At 41.4% G+C, this 25,652-nt stretch overlaps 2 protein-coding genes across 3 annotated transcripts in view; one reads left to right on the forward strand and one right to left on the reverse strand.

Moving 5' to 3' along the window:
- The window catches only part of LOC132264392 (IQ motif and SEC7 domain-containing protein 2), a 66,686-nt gene extending 43,051 nt beyond the window's left edge, over positions 1–23,635 (forward strand). The window contains exons 3-9 of the mRNA XM_059764590.1: positions 1,982–2,223; positions 11,746–11,988; positions 17,813–18,136; positions 18,776–19,991; positions 20,088–20,562; positions 22,239–22,580; positions 22,958–23,635. Of these exons, the coding sequence (XP_059620573.1) occupies positions 1,982–2,223; positions 11,746–11,988; positions 17,813–18,136; positions 18,776–19,991; positions 20,088–20,562; positions 22,239–22,580; positions 22,958–23,226 (3,111 nt within the window). The 3' untranslated portion in view covers positions 23,227–23,635. The remainder of the gene's footprint in view (positions 1–1,981; positions 2,224–11,745; positions 11,989–17,812; positions 18,137–18,775; positions 19,992–20,087; positions 20,563–22,238; positions 22,581–22,957) is intronic.
- On the reverse strand, positions 23,571–25,469 carry LOC132264387 (probable cGMP 3',5'-cyclic phosphodiesterase subunit delta). Of its 2 annotated transcripts, XM_059764581.1 has the most exons (4): positions 25,328–25,469; positions 24,833–25,044; positions 24,444–24,764; positions 23,571–24,374 (listed from the first exon to the last, which is right to left on the reverse strand). In XM_059764581.1, the coding sequence occupies exons 2-4, from the start codon at positions 24,967–24,969 to the stop codon at positions 24,293–24,295; spliced, it is 540 nt and encodes a 179-aa protein (XP_059620564.1). In that variant the 5' UTR covers positions 24,970–25,044; positions 25,328–25,469; the 3' UTR covers positions 23,571–24,292. The 2 variants fall into 2 exon arrangements, with proteins under 2 accessions (XP_059620564.1, XP_059620563.1); XM_059764580.1 differs by lacking the exon at positions 25,328–25,469 and having other exon boundaries at positions 24,833–25,316.
- Positions 25,470–25,652: the final 183 nt, after the last annotated feature.

Raw genomic sequence — 25,652 nt, forward strand, 5'->3', positions numbered from 1 at the left:
CATATTTCCAGTAGTGTATCAAAAAGTGCACTTTCTGGCCTGTGCACAAAACTTGCCCAGACCAGATTTAAGACAATTACTCAGCATTGGCGGTCGCGAGAATGACAACAAACTGTTATAGTGATTCATATTACAGCCGATGACGCCACTTTAATGCTGTGGGATGAGAATTCTCGTTCTCAAGGAAAACATAATTCAGCGGTGGTTCTTAGGAAGGAAGGAGAAAAAAAAATTCACCACATCAAAAACATCAAGAATCCCTTCAGATTGTACACCACGGAATAATTGAAAATGACAGTCGTTCCATGAATTTGTTTTTTTGCGAAATGTCTTGGGATTTTCCCATACCAACTTCATCAGTGTTGATTAATGTCTTTTTCATTGCAAATTCCCGCGAATTTCGCGATCGTGCACCTATTCGAGCGGGACTCGCATTTGGAGAGGGCGGAAATTGCAATAGAGACAGTAAAAGATTGAAGAATACTGACCGAATAAACAATTGACGAAGATAACGACGATGGTCGAAAAGGGAGAGGCTAAGTGATGGCTAATAGTCATGGGCATCAAATGCTGTTGAAATTATCCCCGCCTCATGTTGGGAAATGCATATGAGAAGAAGTGGAGGTATAATAATGAATCACAGAGACAAAACCATCAAATCCATTACGTTTCTTGATCACTTGTCCTGCCCCCGCAAAATGCGTCTTTCATTCACACATTTTCGAGTGGGTGAGAGAGAGACAGAGACAGAGAGAGAGGATGTGTGGCTGAAGTTGAGTTTCAATGGAAATTGCTTCCCATGTGGCTTTTTGTCTGCGCAGGTTTTTTTTCTTTTTGTGGGAAGGAGAAGAGAATCTCGTGTGATCTTGGGTGGAAGATCGTGTGCTGGAGAGAGATCTTTTTGATGATCCGGGCGGATTTCAGGGCCTCCAATCGATCACCATCGATCTTGAAGCTCTCGTGATCGCATGCAATTGAGCGATCATGTGAATTTGTGAACACCTCCAATTAAAACCTTGTGTCGATACATTGTTTACCAAGTGTGGAAGCACTGCTGTGATGGAATTGTGATCGTCAGCTAAAGTGTTGTTAAATTACACATAATTGTAGTATAATTTTAATACGATGTAAATTATTATGTGTTATTGATTTGAAACTGAAGATAATACATCAATTGATATTGATGAATTCAAGAGAATTCAAACCGTCTAAGAATCATGTTAAAGTAATCGTTTTGCTGTCAAAAAAAATGGCACAAACGCTACGAAAAATACGTGAAAACATTTTGCTACACAAATTCATTCAACTGATTTTAATCCATTTCGATAAATTTACTCTTACTCGTAAATTACACACAATTTAGCCTGTGCAGAGTTGAGAGGAATATGAAAATTTCAAACAATAATGACTGTAATGTCGCCATTTTTCCATTGACTTTTAAGAGAAATTACAGTCTAGATAGGATAAAAGATAGCCTACATCTCTCTGGAAAGTATCTCTTTTCGATTGACTTTTTTTTACAAAATTCATATTCTCTACAAAAGTAGAACGTAAAATACATTTTCTACCAAGTAAGGACACAACACAGACTGTGTGTAATTAAACATACACACCTGACGATGGCGCAAAAAAATCAAATTACACGTGATTTTTTTCACTCTTACAAAGAATAGATTCAATGGTGAAAACAAAATAAGACCGCCTTTCATGCGAATGCCGCAAATGCTTAAGCAATTGCTCAGCATATTTTCATTGGATGTGTGAATACCGAAAAAAAAAATTGTGTGCGCGCTCTTTTTCTCATTGCAACTCTCAAAAATTAAAAAAAGAGAGAAAAAAATTGAAATTTAAGGGAAAAAGTATTCATTTGCTTTGGTGTTTTTTTTTAATAGTTAATGGGTGGCCGCGAGAGGCAAAGTGAGAGACAAAGTGAAGCTCTGAGTCATGCAGAAGTGTGACAGAGGAGTGATTTCGGTGTGAGACAATAGAAGAGTTTTGGACACCCTGTGCATATCAATTTTGTACAATGCCTGAGCCGGACTTTCCGTTCGGTGACGGAAATCGGGCCGTCGTGGGGCCCACGATGGTGTTTGTGGGCGATGGAAGGAGTCGCGTGAGACGTGTGGTGAGGACCACAACACGGCACGTCACTGTTGTGAGTTACACCTCAAACAGCTCACAAAGCAGCCGAACTCACACCAGTCACCATGTCACGACAGTCAGGTAAATTCTGCACTCAACCCTTGCAACATTTTCGTCGTCAATGTGGTAAAAAAATTTACCTCTAAGAGCATCAACATCAATTGATCTTCATTGGCTACGAAGAGCACAATTAAAAGTTGATTAATTTATTCACAATTCTGACACTTTTCCCTCGTGTAACCGCAACTCAAGGGGCAAATCACGATAAAACTTAATGTTTTCAAATCAAATAATCAATTATTTGACTAAAATAATAAAGAAAAAAGATTATTTTCTCAAGTAAAATTGAAAAATAATCAAATTGTGATTTAAATAATTAAAAAAACAAAATTTATTTTCTCAACTAAAATTGAAAAAAAAAATTAATTTTGATTAAATAATCAAAGATTCAGCACAGTGTAGAGATAATTTCCACTATATCTCTACACCTGTCGAGGGTTAATCAGCGCCACTGGACAATTGCTGGTGATTGTTGGTGAGGGAGGAAATTGGATTTTCACAGCGAAAATGTGCACGTCATGATTGAAAGCCTTGATACGGGTTATCTTGTACTTTTTGCATCATTGCACCTCGTAAGATGATGTTGTTGCTTTGCACAAAACACGCACTCGATATTGATCTGATGGTGGTGTTGTTGCAAAATCCAAGCATTAATCATGGGCATTAATTGAGGCATCTCAAGTAGTGGTGGTGAAATGGCTCTTAACCCGGCTGTGCTTTATTAGGCAATCACGAACATTACTGCTGCGGGAAGGATGAGGAAATTTCAACCAGCTCAAAAAGAGATTGGAAGATGCTATAATTTAATTAGCACCTTGAGAGAATCTCACCAAGACTTCACCATCGTCGTCACAAGCGGTTGTGCATGTTTTTTTCGCCTCATCGTCGCGCTTTTAGCGATGGCCAAGGCGCGAAATTGATGAAATCATCAGAATAGGTCAATCGTTTCTTGCTTATTAACGAGCTTTTTTCAAGAGACACGCTCTCGGTTTTGGGATCATGATGGTAAAAGACAGAGAGAGAGAGAAGAAGTAGGAAAAAAAATCGGGACTGATATTGTGGCTTTTCAAGTGTGTTTTACCTTTCGATTCATGGCCATGAGGCCAATGCAGTTTGTCAATTCTTAATGACTGTTTTCGCCTTCTTATTGTTTCGCTATTTTCATTTACAGTCACGTACATCATTGTTATGATACTTCATTGTCTCGGGTTTCTTCAGTATGTGTTTTTTTTGTTTCTTTTCAATGCGAAATGCGCCAAGTGAAATATTATCACCTGTTTTTTTCCTGAAATCTGAACGATTCAAAAATTAAAATGCCCCCAAAATCGACTTCAAAGACTGCCTAAAAGTTTATATACATATATATATATATGGCAAAAACATAATTCATGTTTTCCACTCGTTGTAAGTCAACTCTTAGATTTTTCAAAGGATCAAAGTCTGACACTTTAAACAATCATAAATCCTATTCTATTTAACCGGAACGATTTTGTACTTTTTCAAAAGGTCTTGTAAAACACTATCTTCCGCCCGAATGTTAATTTGATTGAATCACCGCTAGGAGGTGCTGAAGTTGCAAAATCAATTTTTGAAACTTTAAAATTGCTTTCAGAGACTTAACTGTGTGAGTGTGTGTGTGCAAGGCTAAAGCAGGGATAATGAGAGTTTGTGCGCTGGGAGAACTTTCCGCGCCAGTGCTTCGTGGTGGCAAAGTGGTCGATTGGGAGAAAGGTCAGCGAGTTCTCTTAACTTTTGCACTCTATGGCGAAGGCTGTGTGGCATGCAAAATGTTGAAACAATAAGGTTGACTGTTCTCAAGTGATTCGTGCGATTCTTGTCTTATTATCTGCAAATCGCAATGGCTATTTCACAGTGAAAAAGCCTTAATAACACACATAGTATATTACTATAAGTAAACTAGTTTTCCAACCAGAGATACCGTTTGCCATACTTCACTGCAACAGATAAATTCAACGTTGATTTCTTTTGAGATGAATTTCCGGCTCAATCTGATTTACAACATATTTTCAACTCATTCAACACTGGACGCTTAGGGAAATTGTTTAGATTTCTGTACTTGTGTCTCATAGGAATATATTTCTTTCTTTTTTTTTGTGTGTGTGTGCCCATGCACTGAGAAATTATATACCTTTTCACTCCTCAACATGTAACAAAGTGGCACAAAATGAAGTATAAGGTTGAATGAAAAATTTAACAAATGGCGAACAAAACTGTAAATTCACTTAATAAATTTCAATTGTAATGAAATTTTACGATCAAATGAGTCCCCAGAGACACAAACGCCATCGTGACCCGAATTCACTCTCTCTCACTTGCTCAATTGACTCCACTTGTTCCCCATTTCTTGCCCACCAGAGCAACATGCAATCACACTCTCGGCACATGAGCTAATAACATGCTTTTAGTTCTAACCAAGGGGGAGATAATACGATCAGAAGTGATACAGCTGAATGATGCATACAGCTCAAAGGAAGTCTTAAGGAGTGAAATATTTCCAATATTCAGTTTACTTGCTTCGCCTCGGTTAAAGCTTGAGTGAATTAATAGTAGATAAGGCCTACTAAAGGACGCCAAGACATGTCTTTTGGTGAAGGGATGATCGAAATTGGTTGGTAAATAGCGGAGATATAGGCCGATAAAGATGTGAACTTTGACCCTCCATATCTACGCACCTATCATTTTAATTCTCACAAGTAATAGTTCATTGGAAAGGTCATAACCTCAGCAATAACATACTAAAATTTAAAGAAAATGCATCGTCTCGTTCTCGAGTTATTCAATTTTAAATTTTTATAAATGATTTTTTGACTTTAGCGCCCCTAGCGGCGGTTGTATCAAGTTATGATGTTGTATAAAGAGATGGCATTTTACAATACCTTTCCAATGAACTCATAATCATTCCAATCGGTTAATTAGAAGCGGAGTTAAAGTAATAATAATTTTCAAATTTTGATCCCTAATATCTAAGGTTTCAAAGGACATAGGTCCTTACATGTCATTTCGTTGGATAGGTCTCGAGGCCAGGTGTAACATTCTAGAATTTGGGTCCGATCCATACCATAGGAGATGAGTTAATGAAGAAAGAGTGTTTTGGGGGTGTCCAAAATGGCTGACGGAGGGGTGGGGGTGGATTTGACACCAGCACACTCTAGCGGCTCGAAAAGTTTTGACCTTTGGTGAAAACCGCATGTTGATATCTCTTACCGTTTAAGCGGTACGACTCGAAATACTACGAACGGACGGATGGACGGACGAACACCGTCAAATCTCATCTTAATATGCATTACATACGTTGATTACACGTAAAAAAAAAGCCCAAAAAGTGCAATTAAATGAAGAAAAACCTCAGGTTTTTAGTTTTTACTGAAATCTCTTAAGAACACTCGCTGTCATTCAAAGATTATGATAAGAAAAGATTACGCAAAAGAGCGTTTAGCAGCAGAAAATCATAAAATGTTGTCTGAACACTGGAGCTTAAGTCATATTATCTCCTCCTTTGATTCTAACAACAACACAGTCAATGCGTAGTGCAGAGTTGCTTGGCAAAGGTGGTCAGTTGAGGATCACATCATGCCAGCTGGAATGGTGCTGGAACAAACACTGCACGCGGCCATCATTATGGAAATTGTGAAGTGTGCCACCTGCCCGTTTTTTCTGCCCACTTTCGGCCAAGATAATCCCTCAGCCTTATTGATGGCTAAACCTTCGCATGGCCAAGTCGTTAATTGGTTCAATGACACTCTCTGTCTGTGTATGGCCACGCAAAAGACTCGTACAAACTCCTCTTCAGGGTTAACGCGAAAAAAAATTTGTGCCAACAATTTTGAATAGCATTGCATTCCAGGAAATGCATGCCGCACTGTCAGAACAATTCTTCCGCTCATTTGCTGCACATTTACACAGATGGAGACAGATGGAAAATGACGAGGGAATAATATCACGATTATTCTGCAAATGCTTCAAAGTGTTTTTCTTTTTGTTTGTCAAGAGGTCTGAAATTTGCACATTGTGTCGATGAAAAATTTGCTGTTTTTCATAGATATTCTGTAATGAAAGTTTCTCTAATTTTATTGACAACCATTGGGTGAAAGTCAAATGGTTAACCAATCGTTTAACCAAAATTATTAACCACATTAGATGTCAATTAATTATTTTCCTCTTCATCTGTGGCCGTTTTAAATCAAATCAAGTCATTCAGATCAATTCTCAAGTGTATTAAATTCAAACAAAGTGATAAAAGAAGTCCCGAAATTTATGGAATATATAGAGAAATTGTATCTTTAATGGCGCTGCTCACATTCCTAAGCTTATCTTGCGATGCTTCTACAAGAGTAAATCAATGGCTGTAAATTTATCTTCGCGTGCCCTAAAATTCAACAAAACGCGATCAGAATGATGTCCAGAATATGAAGAAAAATATGAAATCTTCTCCCATTTCATGGGTGCAACTGGTGAAAAAGAGTGGCCGAGGTGGTGGAGATGTTTATAAAGTGCACCTGGCGTGTGTCTGCAATCTGGTCGAAGTGATCCTCAAGCGTTGTGTGTTGGAGGACGGCTTTTTTTCTTTCGGGAGGAACAAAAACATCTGCCACTCGATGGCACAAATATCTCGGCATCTCATGAGTCGCGCCCTCTTGGTCCACGTTCTTCGGGTGACTACTTTTCATCGATTTCCTCGAATGGAAATCACCTGTGGTCAATTATTGTGATTTTTTATTCCACCTCAATTTGTTGCTGCACATGTTTATAATAAATGCTCGCGGGCAAATCTCGAGGTGATTTTTTCAACGGGTCTTACTCTATTTTTTCGCCGTTGTTGTTGTTGCTGTTCTCGCGGTTAGGTAACTCCTTTTACTTTCATACAAGATTGCCGTCTCTCTATGGCATTTATTCATATTTAATGTGTGTTTGTGAGTGTGTAAATTTTCGCAAATCACCAACTCTCGGTGGCTTTTTAACTTTATGGATTGATCCACTTCGTGATGTGATTTTTTTCGCCTTATTTGATCAATAATAACCACGGGTGATTTTTCTAAATGGGCCTCACGATACCAAATATACTTCTTTATCGTTGTTTGATGGTTGCAAGGGGGAGATGATGTGTCTTAAACTTAAATTTTTTTAGACTGTTTGCACAATTATTCTTAGATTACATCTAAAATATCTTAAAGAATTCACTGAAAACCTTTTTTTTGTCTGATAGTTGGCTTGTTGGCATTTGTTAGGAAAAGAAGCTCTCGAAGATCGAATATTGTACAACTTTATTAAAACTCTTCCACTTTCCAAGACTACTACTGTGTTGTACACCATTTATAACTGTATTATTTCCCCCTTGGACGATTGCCGGATGGCACAGAGAAAGAAAGAAAAATGTGTGTTTTGTAGTAGGAGAAAAGTTGTTTTTGTGATTCTCCCAAATGACTTGTTAGAGTTATAAATTAGTCTCGAAGGGATTTTTACCCAATGTTTTTCCCTCTCTCGCTCTCTCAACTTCCAAAAATGACAACCAAATGTGGCGAATGAGGACAAATTTTTCTCAGATTTTCACTCTTCTCATGCCCCCGAGAGTGTGAATAATTCCTTCGGAGGCGCACACAGTCCGAAAAATGGCCTAAGAATTTCGACAAAAGCAAAACATGACTTGTTTCTGTGAGTTCATAATATATAGAAAGAAGTTTCTCTCTCGATTGGAGACCACCCAAGGTGTATTGGAACCAATTAATTATGAGTCTCTTGAGAATTTTGTTCACTAAAGAAGAAAATGAGTGTTTTTTTGGCTGATGAGGAGTAAAAAAAATCAAATTTTCTGCTCTATTCCGGCCCATTTGAACTGCGCGATGTGGAGTGAGTTTGTGTAGAGGCCAAAAAACACGCGCTTTGAACCTCCATAAAAAGGACAAACAGTGAAGGTCACACGTGAAGTCTTGTTTACCTCAAGGACCGCACGGAAAAAATACGTTAATGTTCTGAAGAGGGTTTCATGAGTATGGCTATTAAAGAGATTATACTTTTGACAATTGTCTCATGGTAATTAAATCAATATTAAACAGCTGAATTTTCTCATGAAGAGATTCCTCATTGACACACAACAGACTTGAGCAGATAATGTGGTGTCTTTGCCATAGGAGATTTGGTGTCGAATGACGACAATTTTCATGTGTAAATTATCTCTCTTTCTCTTCTATGTGTACTTTTCCTCTATATATATAAGCAGAAAATCAAATAATGAGTCACATCGTGGTAATTCTCATTAACCACCTGACAAACACTTTTTTTCACAGTAGTCTTTAATAGTTTTTGCGCCCAATCAGAAGCTCAAATGTTGTCTGGGTTGTTTTTTTTTCTCGGTCTTTTCCTTTTCTCCCCTCTCGCAATTATCTCTCGTCCTCTTCATGTGAGTGACGACCTGAAGAACCTTCACTTAAGCTCAATCCTGTGCATCCGAGATCCGAGATTAAACTCGAATAAATTTGTGCCTGTTGAATGGCAACGCATGTGTGTACGCATCTTGCCGAGGGAGGAAAAAAAAGGAGGAAGAGCGTGGTGAAAAAAAATCTTCGGCAACAAAGAGATTGGGAGGCTTTTGTCCGTTCAACAGCTGCTGTCCCTGCGTGGCAGGCGCAAAATAAAACGTCAATCGAGCACAAGAGAAAAGAAAGAGAGAGAGACCCTGAAGATTGTTGAGGGACTGCGATTCAATTTGGAGTAAGAAATTCCAAGATATATTATGGCTTTTTATTGCAAATCCCCTCGACAATTTTCTTGTCCGCGCCCATACCTTGCGATGACAAGACGAAGAAGATGAAATTGCAACATATTTCTACAATTTGCCGCACTTTCCACTGCTGATATCATGAAATTATTTCACTTTTTGCCCTGGATGAGACACAAGATTGTCTCCACTTTCAACTCCCAATTCACAAGAGTCGTAAATGTATGGATGGAATTACTCACGAGTAATCTCGCGTCTTCCGTGTTAAGATTAGGCTTTTGGGTATTGTTTATGTTTCTGAAAATTTTAGTGAAAAGTTTGAATTTCATAGGTTTTCAAAGAGTGTGCCATGTCACATTGAAATATAATACATATTTTTCATGAAATTTTCAAGGAATTTTCCCTATCTTTTATTACATGATTGGTGGAATAACACCTCTTAACTTTTCCCCCAGAAGTTGGGGTGAAAAGCTGGGAAAACTCTGTTATCACTCTGTCATCACCTCTTCGCGTGAACTCTCGAATTATTTCGTGTGCGCGCACTCACCTTTTATCATCGGTGGCCATCGGGGTGTGTGTGTGTGTGTTGGTGGAAAGTGAGAACTGAAGAAAACACGAAATGCAGGAGGGCCTGAAAAAAAAACGGCAGCTGTTAGTGGAAGAAAACGATGAGAGAAAGAGAAAATCCACAGAGGATTCGGTGAAGAAGTGTTCTCTTCAGGAGAACTCCATGCTTCAGTCACCGTTCGAGACTCGTTGATGTTCCACGCGTGGTCTTACCCGTTGTGATTCTTCTGCGCGACTGTGATAGAGACTTTTTGGGGGTGTTTTTCTCCCTTATATATTCTCTGTGAATTTTGTTGTGTTTGTGGTGAATAACTCTCCGGGGAAATATGTTGCTATTTCCCATTTGCTTCAAGTAAAATTAATAGAAGAGACTTTTAGTTTGTGTTTTGGCTTCTTTTGCTTTGAGTTTTCTTTTCTCTTCGACAATTTCTTCACAATGATCATTTGCATTTCTGGATTCATAATTGGGGGAAGGTATATATATTTTGTGAATTTCTGTTGGTCTTTTATGTGACTTGCAATTGAGTTTTTTTTTCTTCTTCACAAGTTTATATATTTTCTCCATGTTTCGTTTCCCCGCAATAATACACACTCGCGCGCGCATTTCCATTTGATCAGCCATGCGAGAAGTGCTGTCGAGTAAATTACAATGATGACAATGTTTCTGTCCTCTCTTTGACTGTCTCTCTCACTCATTCTCTTTGAAGGGCATACAAAAGACATGTGTGCCATCGAGAATCTAATTAATTTACCATCATTAAAAAAAAATCCACTCCTGGCGCAATGCAAAGAATGGTGTGTCAGTGGAAAATTGTCCATTTCACCTCTATATATGTATATATGGAAATATTTCCGTGTGTTGTGAAAGCGCGACTCTTTGGCTGTCCAAAGCGACTTATTATCGTGCACCAGATACTTGAGTGATTTGAAGGGAAAATCTTTGCCACTCCATTTGAGGGGAGATTATCGCGCAAGAACGCGGGATTTCACATCCAAACGCATCCAGAGAGTGTGAAAAAAAAATCTCTATAATAACCTGTTCGCGTCGCTCAAGCAATTAAAGTTTTTAAAACGATTTTTCTCCATGTGTTGAATAACATTGAAAAAGCAAAAAGCAACGAAAAAAAATTGTGAAGGTGAATTAGACGCGCTGAGATTTATCAAAAAGCTGTCGATTTAGCTGAAGAAAAGCGAGATGAAGAGAGCGCAACTCCATAATTAAAGAGTTTGTGGAGTGTGAGAAATTGATGAGGAATACAGTGAAAAACACCCGGGAATTTAATTAGGCGCAGCTTCCCAATTTTGAGGAGGGAATTGAGGGGTTAAAAGGGATGATAAGAATCCACTTTGCTTCGCGTGTAAGACGCTGGGGATTTCTGTCGAAGTTTTCATTACACTTTTGTGAATTTTTTATTGCTTCAAATCATTGAAAAATATTAATTTATATTTCTCAAAAAAACCTTTAAGTTATATACAAAAAAAAGGACTAAAAATCAATCAATCAAAGCAATATTATTAGGCTTAAAAAGTAACATGCAGGAAATTCTTAAACACTAAGATTTCTTTATCAAATTTGAAATAGCAGCATTTCAAAGTACATTTTTTCGCCGCGCCGACTTTTGTTCTTTTGTTTTGCCAGACTGGGCAGAATTCGCGTAAAAATCGCAGAATGCACGCGGCTGTAATTTTTCCTTTACTGTTATGAGATGAGGCGGATTGAAAAGGGGGGGAAAATGCCAATATCTCGACTCGAGAATTTTGGAGAGAAAAGTGGTATATGGCGGAAATATTCACCGTGAAATTCTCTACAACTTCAAGTATATATTGCGAATTTTTGCCACTCGCAGGGTATTTTATATGATTTTTTAAACACCCGAAAAAAGACACTTTTTTGTGCCTCTCTGGGTGTTGTGGTCATTTTGACCCTCTGCAAAATTTTTGGCAATCTTGGCATGTTCCAAGGAGTTGTAGCCAATGAAATCACCTTTCTAAATCTGTGCCACTTTTGGTGATCGCATGAAGACTTTGGGAGATTTTGGTCTTTCTTTGCGAAGAATTTCAAAACAACACAAAAATTATTAATTCCTCAAAAATTAATTAAAGACAAGAACCACTGTTGGACTGTGAGGGCATTGAAAAATATGTCTAAAATGTTCGATTATAAAATCCCCCTTTGATGTTTCAAGAAGACATTTTTGTTTCTGTCCTTGACTAATTGCTGTCCTTCTTTTGCTCCTTTGCAGTTTCCCACAGAAGGTGGCGGACCGACAGTCGCCGGCGTACGCCGTGCAGGGCAACACCGGCGGCTACGTTTATCTGCAGCAGCAGCACTATGCGCCGCCACAGCAAGTGGTGTACCAACACCAGATCTGCCCAGCCCAGCAGGTGATCCACTCGGGCCACCAGAACGTCCAGGCGGGCCTGCACAAGAAGGGCTCCGTGCGCAACGGCGGCGACGTGCTCAAGCGGACAAGGACACAGAATGCGTGAGTTTTTCTCTTTCACTCTTTTTCTCTTTCCCACCACTTTTTGCGGAAGTTGAAATTTCACAACTCCCAAAAATTTCAATTCCACGTGCAGTGAAAACAATACAGGTGAAATTTATTTATTTCCTCATATGCCAAAAATGAAAACACGTGAAAACATTACCACAAAAAAATACATACATATACAAATTGTTCCACCGACAAGAAAAAAAATGCCAAGAGTAAAAATCGTTCATGGACATTATATGATTTTGCAAAAATATAGTTCGACATTGTGAAATAGACGCTGAGGAATGTTTTGTTTTTCCTTCACACTTCTCAACCAAAAAAAAAAATGATCTTCTTTTTTGTCTTCTTTGTACGATCAAAAAGACGAAGAAGAAGAAGGAGAAAAATTTGGCACATTTTGCAATGCACTTCGTGGAAAATCTTACGCAAGACAATCACACTTCCCCGCGGAGCAAAAACATCTCTTGTCTTTCGTCACCTCTTCTTCAAGTGTTATTATTTCGCCTTTGCCGCGCGCGCGCGCGCGCGCAGTCAAAAAATCACAAACGGTGAGAGAGTGACAACCTGCAATATTTCCGTTAATGGACAGAGGAATAAATTATATTATTTCTTGTGTGAGTTATGCAATGTTTGGGTGGTTTTATTGTCAGAAACTTCGAGCACACTTTCCCAGGCACTCAAAAGAGTGATTCCTGTACAGTTGCTTGTCGCGCGTCACTTAAAGCTGCTATTTTACTTCCGCGCTGGATGTTTCTGGGGCAACAGTGACTTCTATGGCGTGTCTGGTGGATATGGCCAGAGGAAGGAAGAAATGACTAAAAGAACTGAAAGCCTTTGAATGATATTTTCTTGATTTTCTGCCCATTGAAATATTCCACTAAATAGTATATATAGTTAAAATTAATCGATCATAAAATTGTGTCTCTTCAAATGATGAATTTCGAAAATTTTATGCAATCAATTGTAGCCAAAGAATGTATATAAATTTCTGAGTGAGTTTTCTTTAAACATCAAATCTTCCCGCTAGATTGATAAACCCCTTTTTTTTGGGAAAATACGTTTTCTGTTGATTGTGGCATTTTCTACCTTATCTTGCTGAACGATGAACGATGAACAGATTGTGTGTGTCTCACGCAGTGTCAACAAAATCCGAATTGCTCGTCTCTCTCAACATAAATATATACCATACAAGAGTAATTTCCCCACGAGCCATCTTATCAGCTCTCTCATCACCTGATAGCGCGCAGATGTTCAGGGGGAGTTTGCAGTCCCTTTTCTCTGGGTTCCTGAGAAGCTTGTGTGATATTCTTTGATGTGTGTAATTGTTTTATTGGCCACACACCTGAGGCCACAATGTCAGACGTGGCTCTCGTTTGTGCTACAGCGGATGGCAACTTCTTCACCATGATCCGCGGTGGATTGAAGAGTATCCTGGTGCCTCTGGTGATATTCTTCCAGCACGTCCTCCGCATCAAGTGAGTGTCTGTGTGTGTGTGTGTGTGATTTATGAGCGCCCGAGAATGGATTCTTGTGGGACGAAATTCTGTCTTGAAGGAGAGAAAAATGCGCGCGCGGGAGTAAAAGTCATTTTTCATCTCCAAGACACACGACGCACTTTTCCCCTTCAAGTTTTACGACGACGTCGCAACGGATCGTCCGTCGTCACATTTTGGGACAACACACACACATTTCCCATCGGATGTGTTTCTCTTCGTGGGTTGCAGTTTAAAGAGCGACATCACGGATTTCGGTTGCTCTTCATTTTCCTTGGTTCTCTTGTTGTAAAATTGTATGCACGGCAAAAGGAAGTGTGAAGAAGTGCAAAGAGAGAGAGAGAGGAAATTAGTGGAGAGGAAGTAATGAAGAATTATCCTTTCTTGTCGTTTGCCGTCCTTTGTTCGTCCAGTGACACAAGAATGCGCCTCGGACGGAAGTGTTTGTTAGTGCAGGAAGGGCAAAAAAGGACACAGTCTTTGTGGGCAAAATGTGGAGTTGATTTGCAAAATGTTGAGATGATGGAAAGTGTTCATTTTTTTTGCAGTGCTCTATTGTTGAATTTCGACTGTGTGTCTTTTGCGAGACCTCTTTATTGCCATTTTCCCACACGCTTCTTGCAAATCTATCAGAGTGAAAATTTTTATGAGTCACAGTGATGGCAACAAAGACACTCTTTCTACTCTCCCACAATCTATTTCTTCGTCTTCTTCTGTACTTCTTACATTATACTTTTCTCTCTCCTTTTCCCTCCTCCTCCTCAATGAAGATGTCAAGAACCAAAGCGAGAGGGAGAGACAATTGACTCAGTCATTGTTTATGTTTTTTACCAGGAGAACTGATGAGTATTTTTCTTTTTTTCTTCAAAAAGAATGGAAGGAAGTTTTGTAAGAATGCCCGACTTTGTGGATTTCCTCGCGATTTAATGCATTGAGACATTTTCCGGAGGGAGAAATCACTGTGCTCTTCCCACTGTTGATAGATGCTATTTTTGTGTGAAAGACGCCCCTCATCTTTCACGTCTTTGTCCCCATCGATTCTGATCATTAAATTCTGCTCATAAAGTGTCTTAATTGAGTCTATATGTGCCTCACAGCAAACACATACTGGTAACACTACAAATACACGACATTCATATGACTATCGTTAAAAAAAAAATTACTTTATGGCTAGAATTTCATGTTATTAGTCATTTTGTGACTTTAAAGGGTGAATTGAATAAGTAAAATGCGGTAAAATGTCTAGAAAATGATAAAAATCCGAATGTCTTATGATAGTCCATTAGAATCTCACATGAAAGTCGCATTATTTTGTCATACACCACAAAATAACCATGCAATCAATTGTATTTTCAATTGAACAGCCTATTATTTGAAAGATACTTTTGGAATCTGTCAAAAAACGTGTTTCGACACGTTTAATTCCTATTAGTTTTCAAATAAAAATGGATTGTCTTACACGAATCTACCCGAATGTCGTATGACACTTGTTTTTGTATAAAGAAAACAACTAAATTTAAATGCATGTTGCTTTGAAATTGTAATACAGACAAACAAATATGCAAATAACATTCTGCAGAGCATTTCCAACATTTACTTATACTCATGCCATTTCCTTTAAATCTCTGTCATGTTTCGTGGTGGCAATTAGAATAATTCATGATTGGGGAAGAGATTTGCCAACACACTGTGTCACACATACATCATATTGTCTTTAATATGAATTCTGCTAAAACACTTGTTTTGACTCCGGAGATCGCACACATCATCAATTAATCTGATATTGTGTGTGTGTGTGTGGGATTTTGTTCAATTGCACAGGCTTGTTTTACGCATCGTATAAAAAAAAATTTCCGTGAGATTTTTTTACATGAATGACATTATATTTTCCATCCAGAGCGGAGGTTTGTTTTTTTTTCTGGGAAAAACTCACACTTTCGCCATACTTTCACCCTTTGGCACAGTTGAGAGTGAAAAACTTTCGCTCGTTTCATTCAAATTTGAATTTTTCTAAGGGTTCTAGGTGGTTTTTTTTTTAAATTTCTTATTGGCGGAATGCTTGGCTGTCTATTTTTTTTTCTCATTGATAATCAGGATGAAAATGTAATCATCGAAATTCCTATTGTTTTTCCCCCACTCTCCTACGTTGTCTTATCGCATTACGGTCGATAGGAAGAGGCGCTTATCAGTTAGTGCTAATTTTCACAATCTCTTGGTGCGCGCACCTCTTCTGGATTGACATTGGGCGGCAATTTTCGCTATGACACAGAAAGTTATAGGTGATCATTTGTGAACGTTGAAAGTGTCTTTCTTTTCCAGACAATTTCCCGCAGGAATTGTGAAATGATCAATTGTCTTGCGGATGGCATTGTGCGTTCTTTTTTGGGTGTGATTGTCCACCCAAACACACTGAGAGTGGCAATGCGTCGGTGAATGGTGTTTTGGTTGTGTGATGCAGAGTGAGTGAGAGAGAGAGAGGCCGAAGAGTGGTGACACAATGCCCCCAGAAATGTCGACGTCGGCGCCAATTCCGGCGACAAGGTGTAATGGCGACGCAAAGAGTGCAGTTGCAGAAGACCAAGAGACAAATAAACATCATCCATTGCGAAGGAGTGGAAGAAAAGTGCAAATTAAGATTGTTTGGTAGGTGAAAAAAATAAAAGAGCCATTTTCTCCCCTCCAATGTTGAAATGTGCGCGCGTGTGTGATGAAACATTTGACAAAATATATACCTTTCGGGCGCATTTCGTGATAGTGCGTGTGTGGAAATCCAAAGCAAATTGAGAGAGATATGTATGTTTGGTGTGAGCGCGTTCTAATTTTAGGGAAGGTTTTTCCCCATCTCTTTCAAGTGTTGAGTGTTGTGGAATGTCTCGTGATGATCGGCAAAAGAGACTTTCTCCTCCCCGACTAAAGTGTGTGCATTAAAGACGTTGTCGTGATTTTCAGAGTCAATATTAATCCAAAATATTGCACTCGACATGAAGGCCGTATATAAAAGTAATTCGAGGGAGTGTAATTTGTGGCGTTGAAAGTGCGACGAAAATAATAATCGATTAATGAAAAATTTTCACTGCTGAATTTCACTTTCATTGTACACAGACTTAAAGGTCTAAAGTGGGATTAATATTTTATCATTTTGGGGGAGGGAGAAAAAAATTCCATGTCAACAAATCAGATGCTATTTTCGTCACTTTGTGCAATTTCTATTGAAATTCACGTGAAAAACTTACCTGTTTTTGGTTCACATGCAACACGAAGAACCGAATATATTTATAAAATATGTATATGGTGACTTTTAAATGTTTACTATGGCAACACTTTTGTGTATTTAATTTTAATTAATTAATTACAAACGTAAAAGAACCTCAAAATACTGTTTAAAGATACAAAAACTTGTGAAATATAACATTAGAAGCAGTTGAAAATCACACCCAAAGGAGAGATAATATAGCTTAAATCTGTACACCACTTCCAGACACTTCCACAATTCCTCTGCAGAATTTTCAACACTTCTTAACGTATTTGAAGGCATTTATTACACTTCTTCAACTGTTTTCTACATGAATTTATGACTTATCACAAATCTAATCCAGGTTTTTCCGTCTCAAGATGTTTAAGCTCTTCAAATGCTTAGATTTTGGATTGTAAAAATTGATTTTAGTGTTCTTTGATTCGTTCATGGCATATTTGTGTCTTGATTTTCTAGTTTTATGTTTTAGAAACTGTAGAAAAAAAAATTATGAAATTGAGAGGTTATGAAAGCGGCTTGAAAATCTTTCTTTGCCTAATTTGAACCTTTTTACACCCAGAAAATTTGTGAATATGGCGAAGAACACAAGATAATGACGCTAAATTTGCCACTTTCAATCGCAAATCGCGGAAATAACTAAGAAAAAAGACAATTTTTTGGACTAAAATACAATTTCTGAGGTTGTGATTGACTTTTGAGCTGTTTTCTAACCCAATATAATGGTTTTTTAAACAGAAAAGCTCAACTTTGCCAAGAAAAAGAGAAATATTCCTAGATTAAACACAATTTTCATGATTTTAGGGATATTTTAATCACCTGAATCTGTCTTAAATCAATCACATAACCTAGAAAAAGCAATAAAATTGATTTTCTTCAACAGAATTGTGTAGAAAATGCCTCAATTTGTTGAAACAGAAGCTTTAGCAGTGCAAATATTCGATATCTTTTACCACTTCCAATTCTTAAACACTTCCACACAAGTTGTACACCACTTCCAACCATAATATCTGCCCCTTGATCACACACCTGTCTAAGAAATCTACATTGAATTCCCTCCTCTGTTTTGCAGGTACGAACTGTCGCAGGACTTGCTGGAGAAGCAGATTGAATTGCTGGAGCGCAAGTATGGCGGTGTTCGGGCGCGAAATGCCGCCATAACCATTCAGAGGGCCTTTCGCCACTACACGATGGTGAAGAAGTTCGCGTCCATCACGGCCATGGCCAAGGCGGAGAAGCGCCTGAGCCGGCGTGTGCCCGGCCAGAGTCCATCGGCGTTCACGGACGAGAATGGACAGCTGATCACGTCCACATATGTGGACTCTGACGCGCCCGCCATCTCTGGCGGCGTGACGGTGAACGTGCAGCAACAGCAGCCGCAACGTGTCTGTGCCACGTGAGTATCACACATCTAATCCCATTTGCGCGACGGTGCGCACTAATTCCGTCATTCATTTGCACTGGTGAAGAACTTTTTTCTGCCTTTTTGGTGCAACTCTTCAAATTCACAGAAAATTGATTGCTAAAGAGAGATTTTGTTGGGAATTTAAGTGAATTCATTGGAATTTTCACCACTTTAACATAATAATCTCAATAATAATGTTAGACTGCAAGTGTATCAATTCATCAGTTCCTGTTTTAAACCTCTAAAAACAGTTTAAAAACTGAATATTTTGTGTAAAGAATTATCTTCATAACAATATATGTGAGAGGATGATAAATAATCAGTTTCATAAGAATTGATAAGACAGAACCCAATCATTCTATTTATATTCTATTTTATTACTTAATTTATTGATTTACTGTTCTTGTATATCAAGCAATCTATAAGAAATCAGAACAATGGAAAAAAAATTCACTAGAAAATTACTTCCATCAGCATAAGAGGTCCAATTATCCACCATTGTAAGAGATGTAAAATTTAGACAACTTCAGTATTGCAAAATAATGTGAGATAAATAGATAAGAGATATGATTTTTTGTGTCCTAAAAGAAATTATTCTTAACTTTTTTTTCTATCTCTTCTTCGCCACAGAATTACGGCGTCGCCGACGAGCCAGCAGGCGCAGCAGTGTCGCGTGGCGCCGGTGCGATCCATGTCGATGCGCGAGCGGCGGAGTCTTGATGCGAGCCCCATTCCGCGCAGTCAGTCCGGCGCCACGTCACCCATGCCGGCGGCGTGCTGGGCGCAAGGCCATCAGCAACACGCGCATCCGCACGTGAATGTGCTGCACGCCGAGCAGCACTACTACAGCACGCCGGCTGCGCAGTATCACCAGCCGTCGCTGCGCCAGGAGGACGTGAGCTTCAACTCCAGCGGCCATCTGGACGCGTCGGCGCACTCCATGAATGCGTCCTGGAACTCTCACCAAAGCCCCCACACGCCATACTACACCGCGGCGCAGATCTACTCGCGGCCGCGCACGTGCATCAACGCCAGTGCCGCGGCGGCTGCGGCTGCGGCAGCAGCGGCAGCGGCGGCGGCGAAGAGGACGCCGCCTGAGGTACCAAAGCGCACGTCTTCCATCACCGCGGGCACACCGCGTGATCTCATGCAGCAGCGCGCGCTGCGGCCCAACGGCCTGTGCAAGACGGCGGAGAATGGCAGCCTGTCGTCCGTGCAATCGTCGGGCAGCGACAGCAGCGCCTCCACGGAGCGGATGCAATGCGAGGTGGCGTCCGATCGCTCCAACTCGCCACAGTGGAAGCGCAAGCCCGGCGGCGTGCCGGCACAGAGTCCAGATCCGGCGGGTGTGGGCGCGGCGGAGGCTGAGTGCCTGAGTTCGCACACATCGGCGGCGCAGTATGCGCTGGAGCAGCACGAGCAGATCGCCACGCCGACCAGCTACAAGGTGAGCGAGACCATCCGCAAGCGTCAGTATCGCATCGGGTTGAATCTGTTCAACAAGAAACCCGAGAAGGGTGTGACGTACTTGATCCGGCGCGGCTTCCTGGAGAACACGCCGCAGGGCGTGGCGCGCTTTCTCATCTCGCGCAAGGGTCTGTCCAGGCAGATGATCGGCGAGTATCTGGGCAATCTGCAGAACCCCTTCAACATGGCCGTGCTGGAGTGCTTCGCCGGTGAGTTGGATCTGTGTGGGATGCAAGTGGATGTGGCGCTGCGCAAATTCCAGGCATACTTCCGGATGCCCGGCGAGGCGCAGAAGATCGAGCGTCTCATGGAGGTATTCTCACAGCGCTACTGTCAGTGCAACTCAGACATCGTGGCCAGACTCAGGTCATCCGACACGGTGAGTCTTCCTTCCCCCATTGAGCTGTTGCTCAAGTTGTCCCATGTACAAGTCTATGGTCAGAACATCCCTCCTCACGCTGTCTTCCTTTCGCAGGTCTTCGTGCTGGCGTTCGCGATCATCATGCTGAACACGGATCTGCACACGCCAAACCTGAAGCCAGAGCGTCGGATGCGCACGGAGGATTTCATCAAGAATCTGCGCGGCATCGATGACTGCCATGACATCGACACGGACATGCTGTGCGGCATCTACGAGCGCATCAAGGCCAACGAGTTCAAGCCCGGCTCAGATCACGTGACACAAGTGATGAAGGTGCAGGCGACAATTGTGGGCAAGAAGCCGAATCTGGCGTTGCCACACCGACGCCTCGTGTGCTACTGTCGCCTGTACGAGATTCCCGACATCAACAAGAAGGAGCGCGCCGGTGTGCACCAGCGTGAGGTGTTTCTCTTCAACGACTTGCTGGTCATCACCAAGATTCTCAGCAAGAAGAAGTCCTCCGTGACGTACACATTCAGGAACTCCTATCCGCTCTGCGGCATGGTTGTCACACTGCTCGATGTGCCAAGTAAGATTAGATGATATTATATGAGTAGAACGTTAAGGGCGGCTGTGGTTCAGTGGTCAACGCGCTTGACTCCTGACGCGACAGTCGTGAGTTCAAATCCCCCCCCCCCCACCCCCTACCAATTGCAAAAATGTTTCAAAAACACCTTAGTGATTGCGCGAAAAAGCATTTTAATGGGGCAAAAGAGAGCAGCCCAAGCGCGGGGTGTGTGGGGTGGGTGGTGGTGGTAGGGTAGAGGAGAGAGAGAGAGAGAGAGGTGTGAAAGGGTTGTGTAGGTAGAGTTGTGGGGCGCGTGGTTGGTGGTGTGATTGCTGTTGAATGTGTCCCAGTTGAAACATACGCTTCACTAGAATTGTCTTGTGCTCTGCCCCTGTAATATACTACTTATACTAGACTTATACATTAAGATTGGTGTATGACGAAGCCAAAAGAGGGAGGGGGAGGTGTTTAGTCGGCCGCTTTGGGAATATCTGCCGCTGTGTGAATAAAAACACAAAACGCTTATTGGTCAATAAAAGTGACGTCATTACTGAAAGAGAGCTCCAGAGGAAGAAGGAAGGAAGACACTAAATAAATATAAAATTTTTACAAATATCCGGAAGAAAAAGAGAGGTTCAGGGAGGAGCGGTGGGGGAGAGGAGCAGCAGCAGCAAATTCATTCAGCTAAACACGAAAAAGCATCATCATCATCAATGGGGCATATATCCATAGACCGGTGAAAAATTCTAGCCAAAAAAAAATATCTCATTGGGGGAGGAGGATTCTTCATTATTCATTCTACACAGCCTTAAATGTTGTGAGTGGGTGTGTTGGTGGTGATGTTGTTGTTGTGTTGTACCTACCGCTGATCCTCCTTTTCAAGGGCACCCACAATAGATCAATAAATGGTCGCAGTGACAAGGAAAACATATAGAGGGAGGGGGACTGTGGGTGGCTCGCTCCTCTCACTCACCACGCACCGATATTGAATGATAAAAACAGCTTTTAGTAGAAGTGTTCTCTCTTCAGAGACTCTGCCGCCAAAGAGATATCTCTGGATTTGTGTTCTCGTTCTCACCTGCTGCGAAATAGCAGCGGCAGAACAGTGTGGATTTAGTTTCCTTTCCTCAGGACTTCCACACACTCTCCTCCAGTCACTGCCCAGAATGCATGCACTCTTATCATCAATCACCTGATAAAGAAACAGAATCAATAGATAAAATCCCCCTTCATGCGGAGACGAAGAACAAAAAAAATCTGTTGTCTCTCCCTCCCTCCTCCGCCCAGGATGCCCAATTTCTCTAGAAGATGTTGTGGGGGGTCTCTAAAAGACCCTTTCCCCCCCTCTGTCGTTCCACAGAACACTCGCGCGCAATTTAATAAATGTATTACACTAATTACATCGAGTGATTGACACAATTTTCAACAGTGCGTGCCTTGGCAAGAATTAAATGGCCACGCGATTCAAGAGATGCAAATACCCAAATAAATACCACACTTTCCCAAACCACCTGCGCATAACAAAATACTTCTTCTCTAAGTGGGAACATAATTGGAATAAATCTGTGATAGAATAGATGGAATAAATTTTGGGGATGGCAAAAGAGGGAATGGACTAAAATGATATCATGGAATAAAAGAAAGTTGTACAAATTTTGCCCATTGCTGATTGACACCTCCTCTTCTCTCCTCTGCAGATTACCCGTACTGCATCCGGCTGTCGCAGAAGGTGGACGGCAAAGTGCTGGTGACATTCAATGCGCGCAACGAGCACGATCGCTGCAAATTCGCCGAGGATCTGCGCGAGTCCATTTGCGAGATGGACGAAATGGAGGCGTTGCGCATCGAGGCGGAACTGGAGCGGCAGAAGTCGAGCCGCGGCGGCAATCGTAGTGGCAACGCTGAGAACCGCGACAGTGGTGTGGCCGACGTGGAAGTGTGTCCGTGTCCCTACCAGACGTCGCCCAGCGATGCCGCGCAGGATGCACAGCTGAAGCGCAGCGCCCTCAGCAACAGTCTGCTGGACATGCACGAGCAATGTAAGTCTGGACTAAAGCATAGTTTCCTGGCTTAGTGGGGGGGGGAAACCCTGATGAAAAGGTTCTCCTCATTGGGATCTAAAGTTCTTTGGCGGCTTTTTTTCTCTCATAAATTGCAAAAGCTTTTCACACCATTTTTCCATGTGATTCTAAGTTGAATTTCTTATATTCTTGATCATGTAAATCCATGCTTAAAGCCCAACTATGAGGGACACTCGATGCATTAGCGAGTCAATATAATGAAAGAATGGTTCAACAGAGTGTTAAATACTTCCACGCACTTCTGGGGACCACCTTTCAATATATATATATATATATATATATATAGTCAAGTTGCCAAATGACTGATTGTGCGTTTTTTTTCTTCTCTTTTGCAGTCGGCACAGAGAAGCCACAGCGGCGCGGCAGCGTCGGATCGCTGGACAGCGGCATGAGTATCTCCTTCCAGTCCACCTCGGCCAGCAGTGGCTCGCGCAGTGACTCCAAGGTGCGCCTCATTCATCCGGCGGCGGGCGGCCAGGCGGCCAGCACGACGCCCGTGCATCACGCACAGCCGGGCTTCCTGGGTGGCATTTTCCACAAGCGCGAGCGCAAGCCGTCCCGCTCCGAGGACGTCGGCGCCTTTGGGCGCTCCACCGAGGTCTAAAGCGAATCACATTTCAGGCACCGGAGAGAGAGATTCTAAGCAATGGGATTTTAAAACTTAAGGATGTGGAAAGTCTGTATAGCCAGAATGCGTGTTTGTAAATACTTCAACAACTCTTTGGTGGTTAAAAACATAAAAACTAATCTCCCTTCTGTGGCCCTTCGATTTATTTTTCTAAAGCAAAAATAATACTACACAAAAAAAGAGATAAAAAAAACCATGGATTAGAAAAAAAAGAGGGAAGGAGAAAAATGTATGTGAGAAGATGAAAAGATTTTGTCTAGTCTTGAAAAAAATTATTGAGAGGAGAAAAAAAATTTTGAATTATATAAATAAAAATACACATTTAATCATTAACTAAAAAAGATTAAAAAAAAGTCAGGATTTTGTGAGCAGATTCTCAAAAGTATTAAGGAAAAAAATTGTAAAATGTGCAGCAGAGATTATCTGCTCGCGATTCTTTCGCAAAAAAAGGAAGACAAACACATTTTCGATCCTGTCCCCAAAATCCAGATCCCAACAAGTAAACTAAAGAAGTCTACATATTGATGTAAAGTTCAGAGGCAAAATAAAAGTAATTTAAACAAAACACTCTTTATATTATAACAACCCCAAGATGACAACGGAAAATCTACTCGAGAAACTTCAACTAAAGAGACTTCATCGTTGAAATTTGCACAGGAAAGGAAAAGGACAAATCAAAGAAGAGTTCAACGCGCATTCCTTAACTCAAGTTACACATACAAATGTAAATTTAAGATTTGTGCCGTCAGAAAAATTGCTCAATGTCCTTATTCTCTTGTATGAAGATTACAAAAGAAACATTTTAAGTGCTTTTAAGTTAATTGCTTCGTGTATTTCGCCATGCGCTTCTTCTTCACATTCCTCTTCGCAGCCTCGGCCAGTCGTTGTATTTCTGGAGGAATTTGTCCGCGTCGTTGGGAATTGAAGGCAGGAAATGCAACTGATCCGTGAGGGTGAATTGTTACATCACAAGGCAGCTTCGCTGCTCCGTGCAGCACACAAACACATCAAAGTTAAGGACACTCGGTGAGCCTCAGCCGGACTAGACGTAGTACAGACGCACCACAGACTTCGTGATAAGCAGATCGCCGTTGTAGAAACTCGTCTCGATGGTCACGTTGCCACTGGACAAAGAGAGAGAGAGGAGTAAGGAAAATGAGTTGTGTGTCCGGGAGGCACTTCCGGATACTCACTTGAGCACCTTGGCGGGCATCATTTGGCTCTCCGGTGCCGCCTCGATGGTCGATTGCCACGTGTTGGTGCTGTTGGGGCTCACCCAGCCCATCTCGAAGAACCACTCCTCCATGATGCGCCCCTTGAAGAGCACTTTTTGGTCCAGACGGAAGTTTTCCATCGCCTCCACGGTGCTGAAGTTGATCTCACGCGAGATCGCCCGCAAATCAAGGATCTTCACAGGCACACGCGCCTCGTGCTCCACGTCCGGACACGAGAAGTCCTTGTTGTCCTGCCAGATGACGTTCCCGGTGTCGGCATCGCGCACAATCATCCAGTTTCTGAAATAAAAACACCCACACAAGTCAGTCAGTGACCATCTGGCTGACAAACACTGCGATTCACTCACATTTGGAAACCCTCGAGGATCTTCAGGCCCCTGTCGATCTCCTGCGTGAGCTCCGCCACCTGATCCGTGATTTCCTGCTCAGAATTTTCCATGGGATCAGCGGGAATTGCTGTGGACTCGAGTGTGGAGGAAAGCATCGCCCTGAAGTTACTGCCAAAAGTTGAAGTGTCAAACACTTTTGAATTTCTTCCGTTGATATACACTGACAAAACCTATGGAATGAACAGTCAGGGAAAAATACTATTAACACTTGCAAGCACATATATTGCACAGCACAAGCACAGAAAGGATTGAAAAATGCCTTAAAAGCAAACACAGGGTGCTTTCGCAGTCCGTCATCCATCGGCCAATGCGAAAGTGACAAAAAAAAGAGAGTTTCAGTACTAAAAATCTCCGAGGGGGCGGAAACGGAGAGCCACGTTTGAGGGACTAATAAATCTGTGGTGTCCCGGAGGTGGACATATAAACAGTTCTGCGGGTCAGCGTGTCACTGACCGTATATTCAGTCACGCACTCCGAGCGCTCCGAACAAACAACCAGCAGCCATCTTGGTTGTCGACAGACTGACTGACAACCCGTTATTCAGCAGAGCCGACCGCCCGCTCTAGCGTCAAACCGGTATTGCACCAGTCGCTCTCTGCCAACTGACTGGTGATTCAACTGCGCAGTGTCGTGTACAATTCCAAATAATGCAGACGTATTTTCTGCCTGGCGGTCAATGTGTATTTTTCCATCACGAGAATGCTATTATATCCTGCAATGATACAGCTGGGTTTTTAGTACTCTACTGTTCTACTGTCATGCCGTGATAAGGGAAGTG

The sequence above is a fragment of the Phlebotomus argentipes genome, unplaced genomic scaffold (assembly GCF_947086385.1).
Source record: "Phlebotomus argentipes unplaced genomic scaffold, Phlebotomus argentipes genome assembly contig_58, whole genome shotgun sequence".
NCBI classification, from domain to species: domain Eukaryota; kingdom Metazoa; phylum Arthropoda; class Insecta; order Diptera; family Psychodidae; genus Phlebotomus; species Phlebotomus argentipes.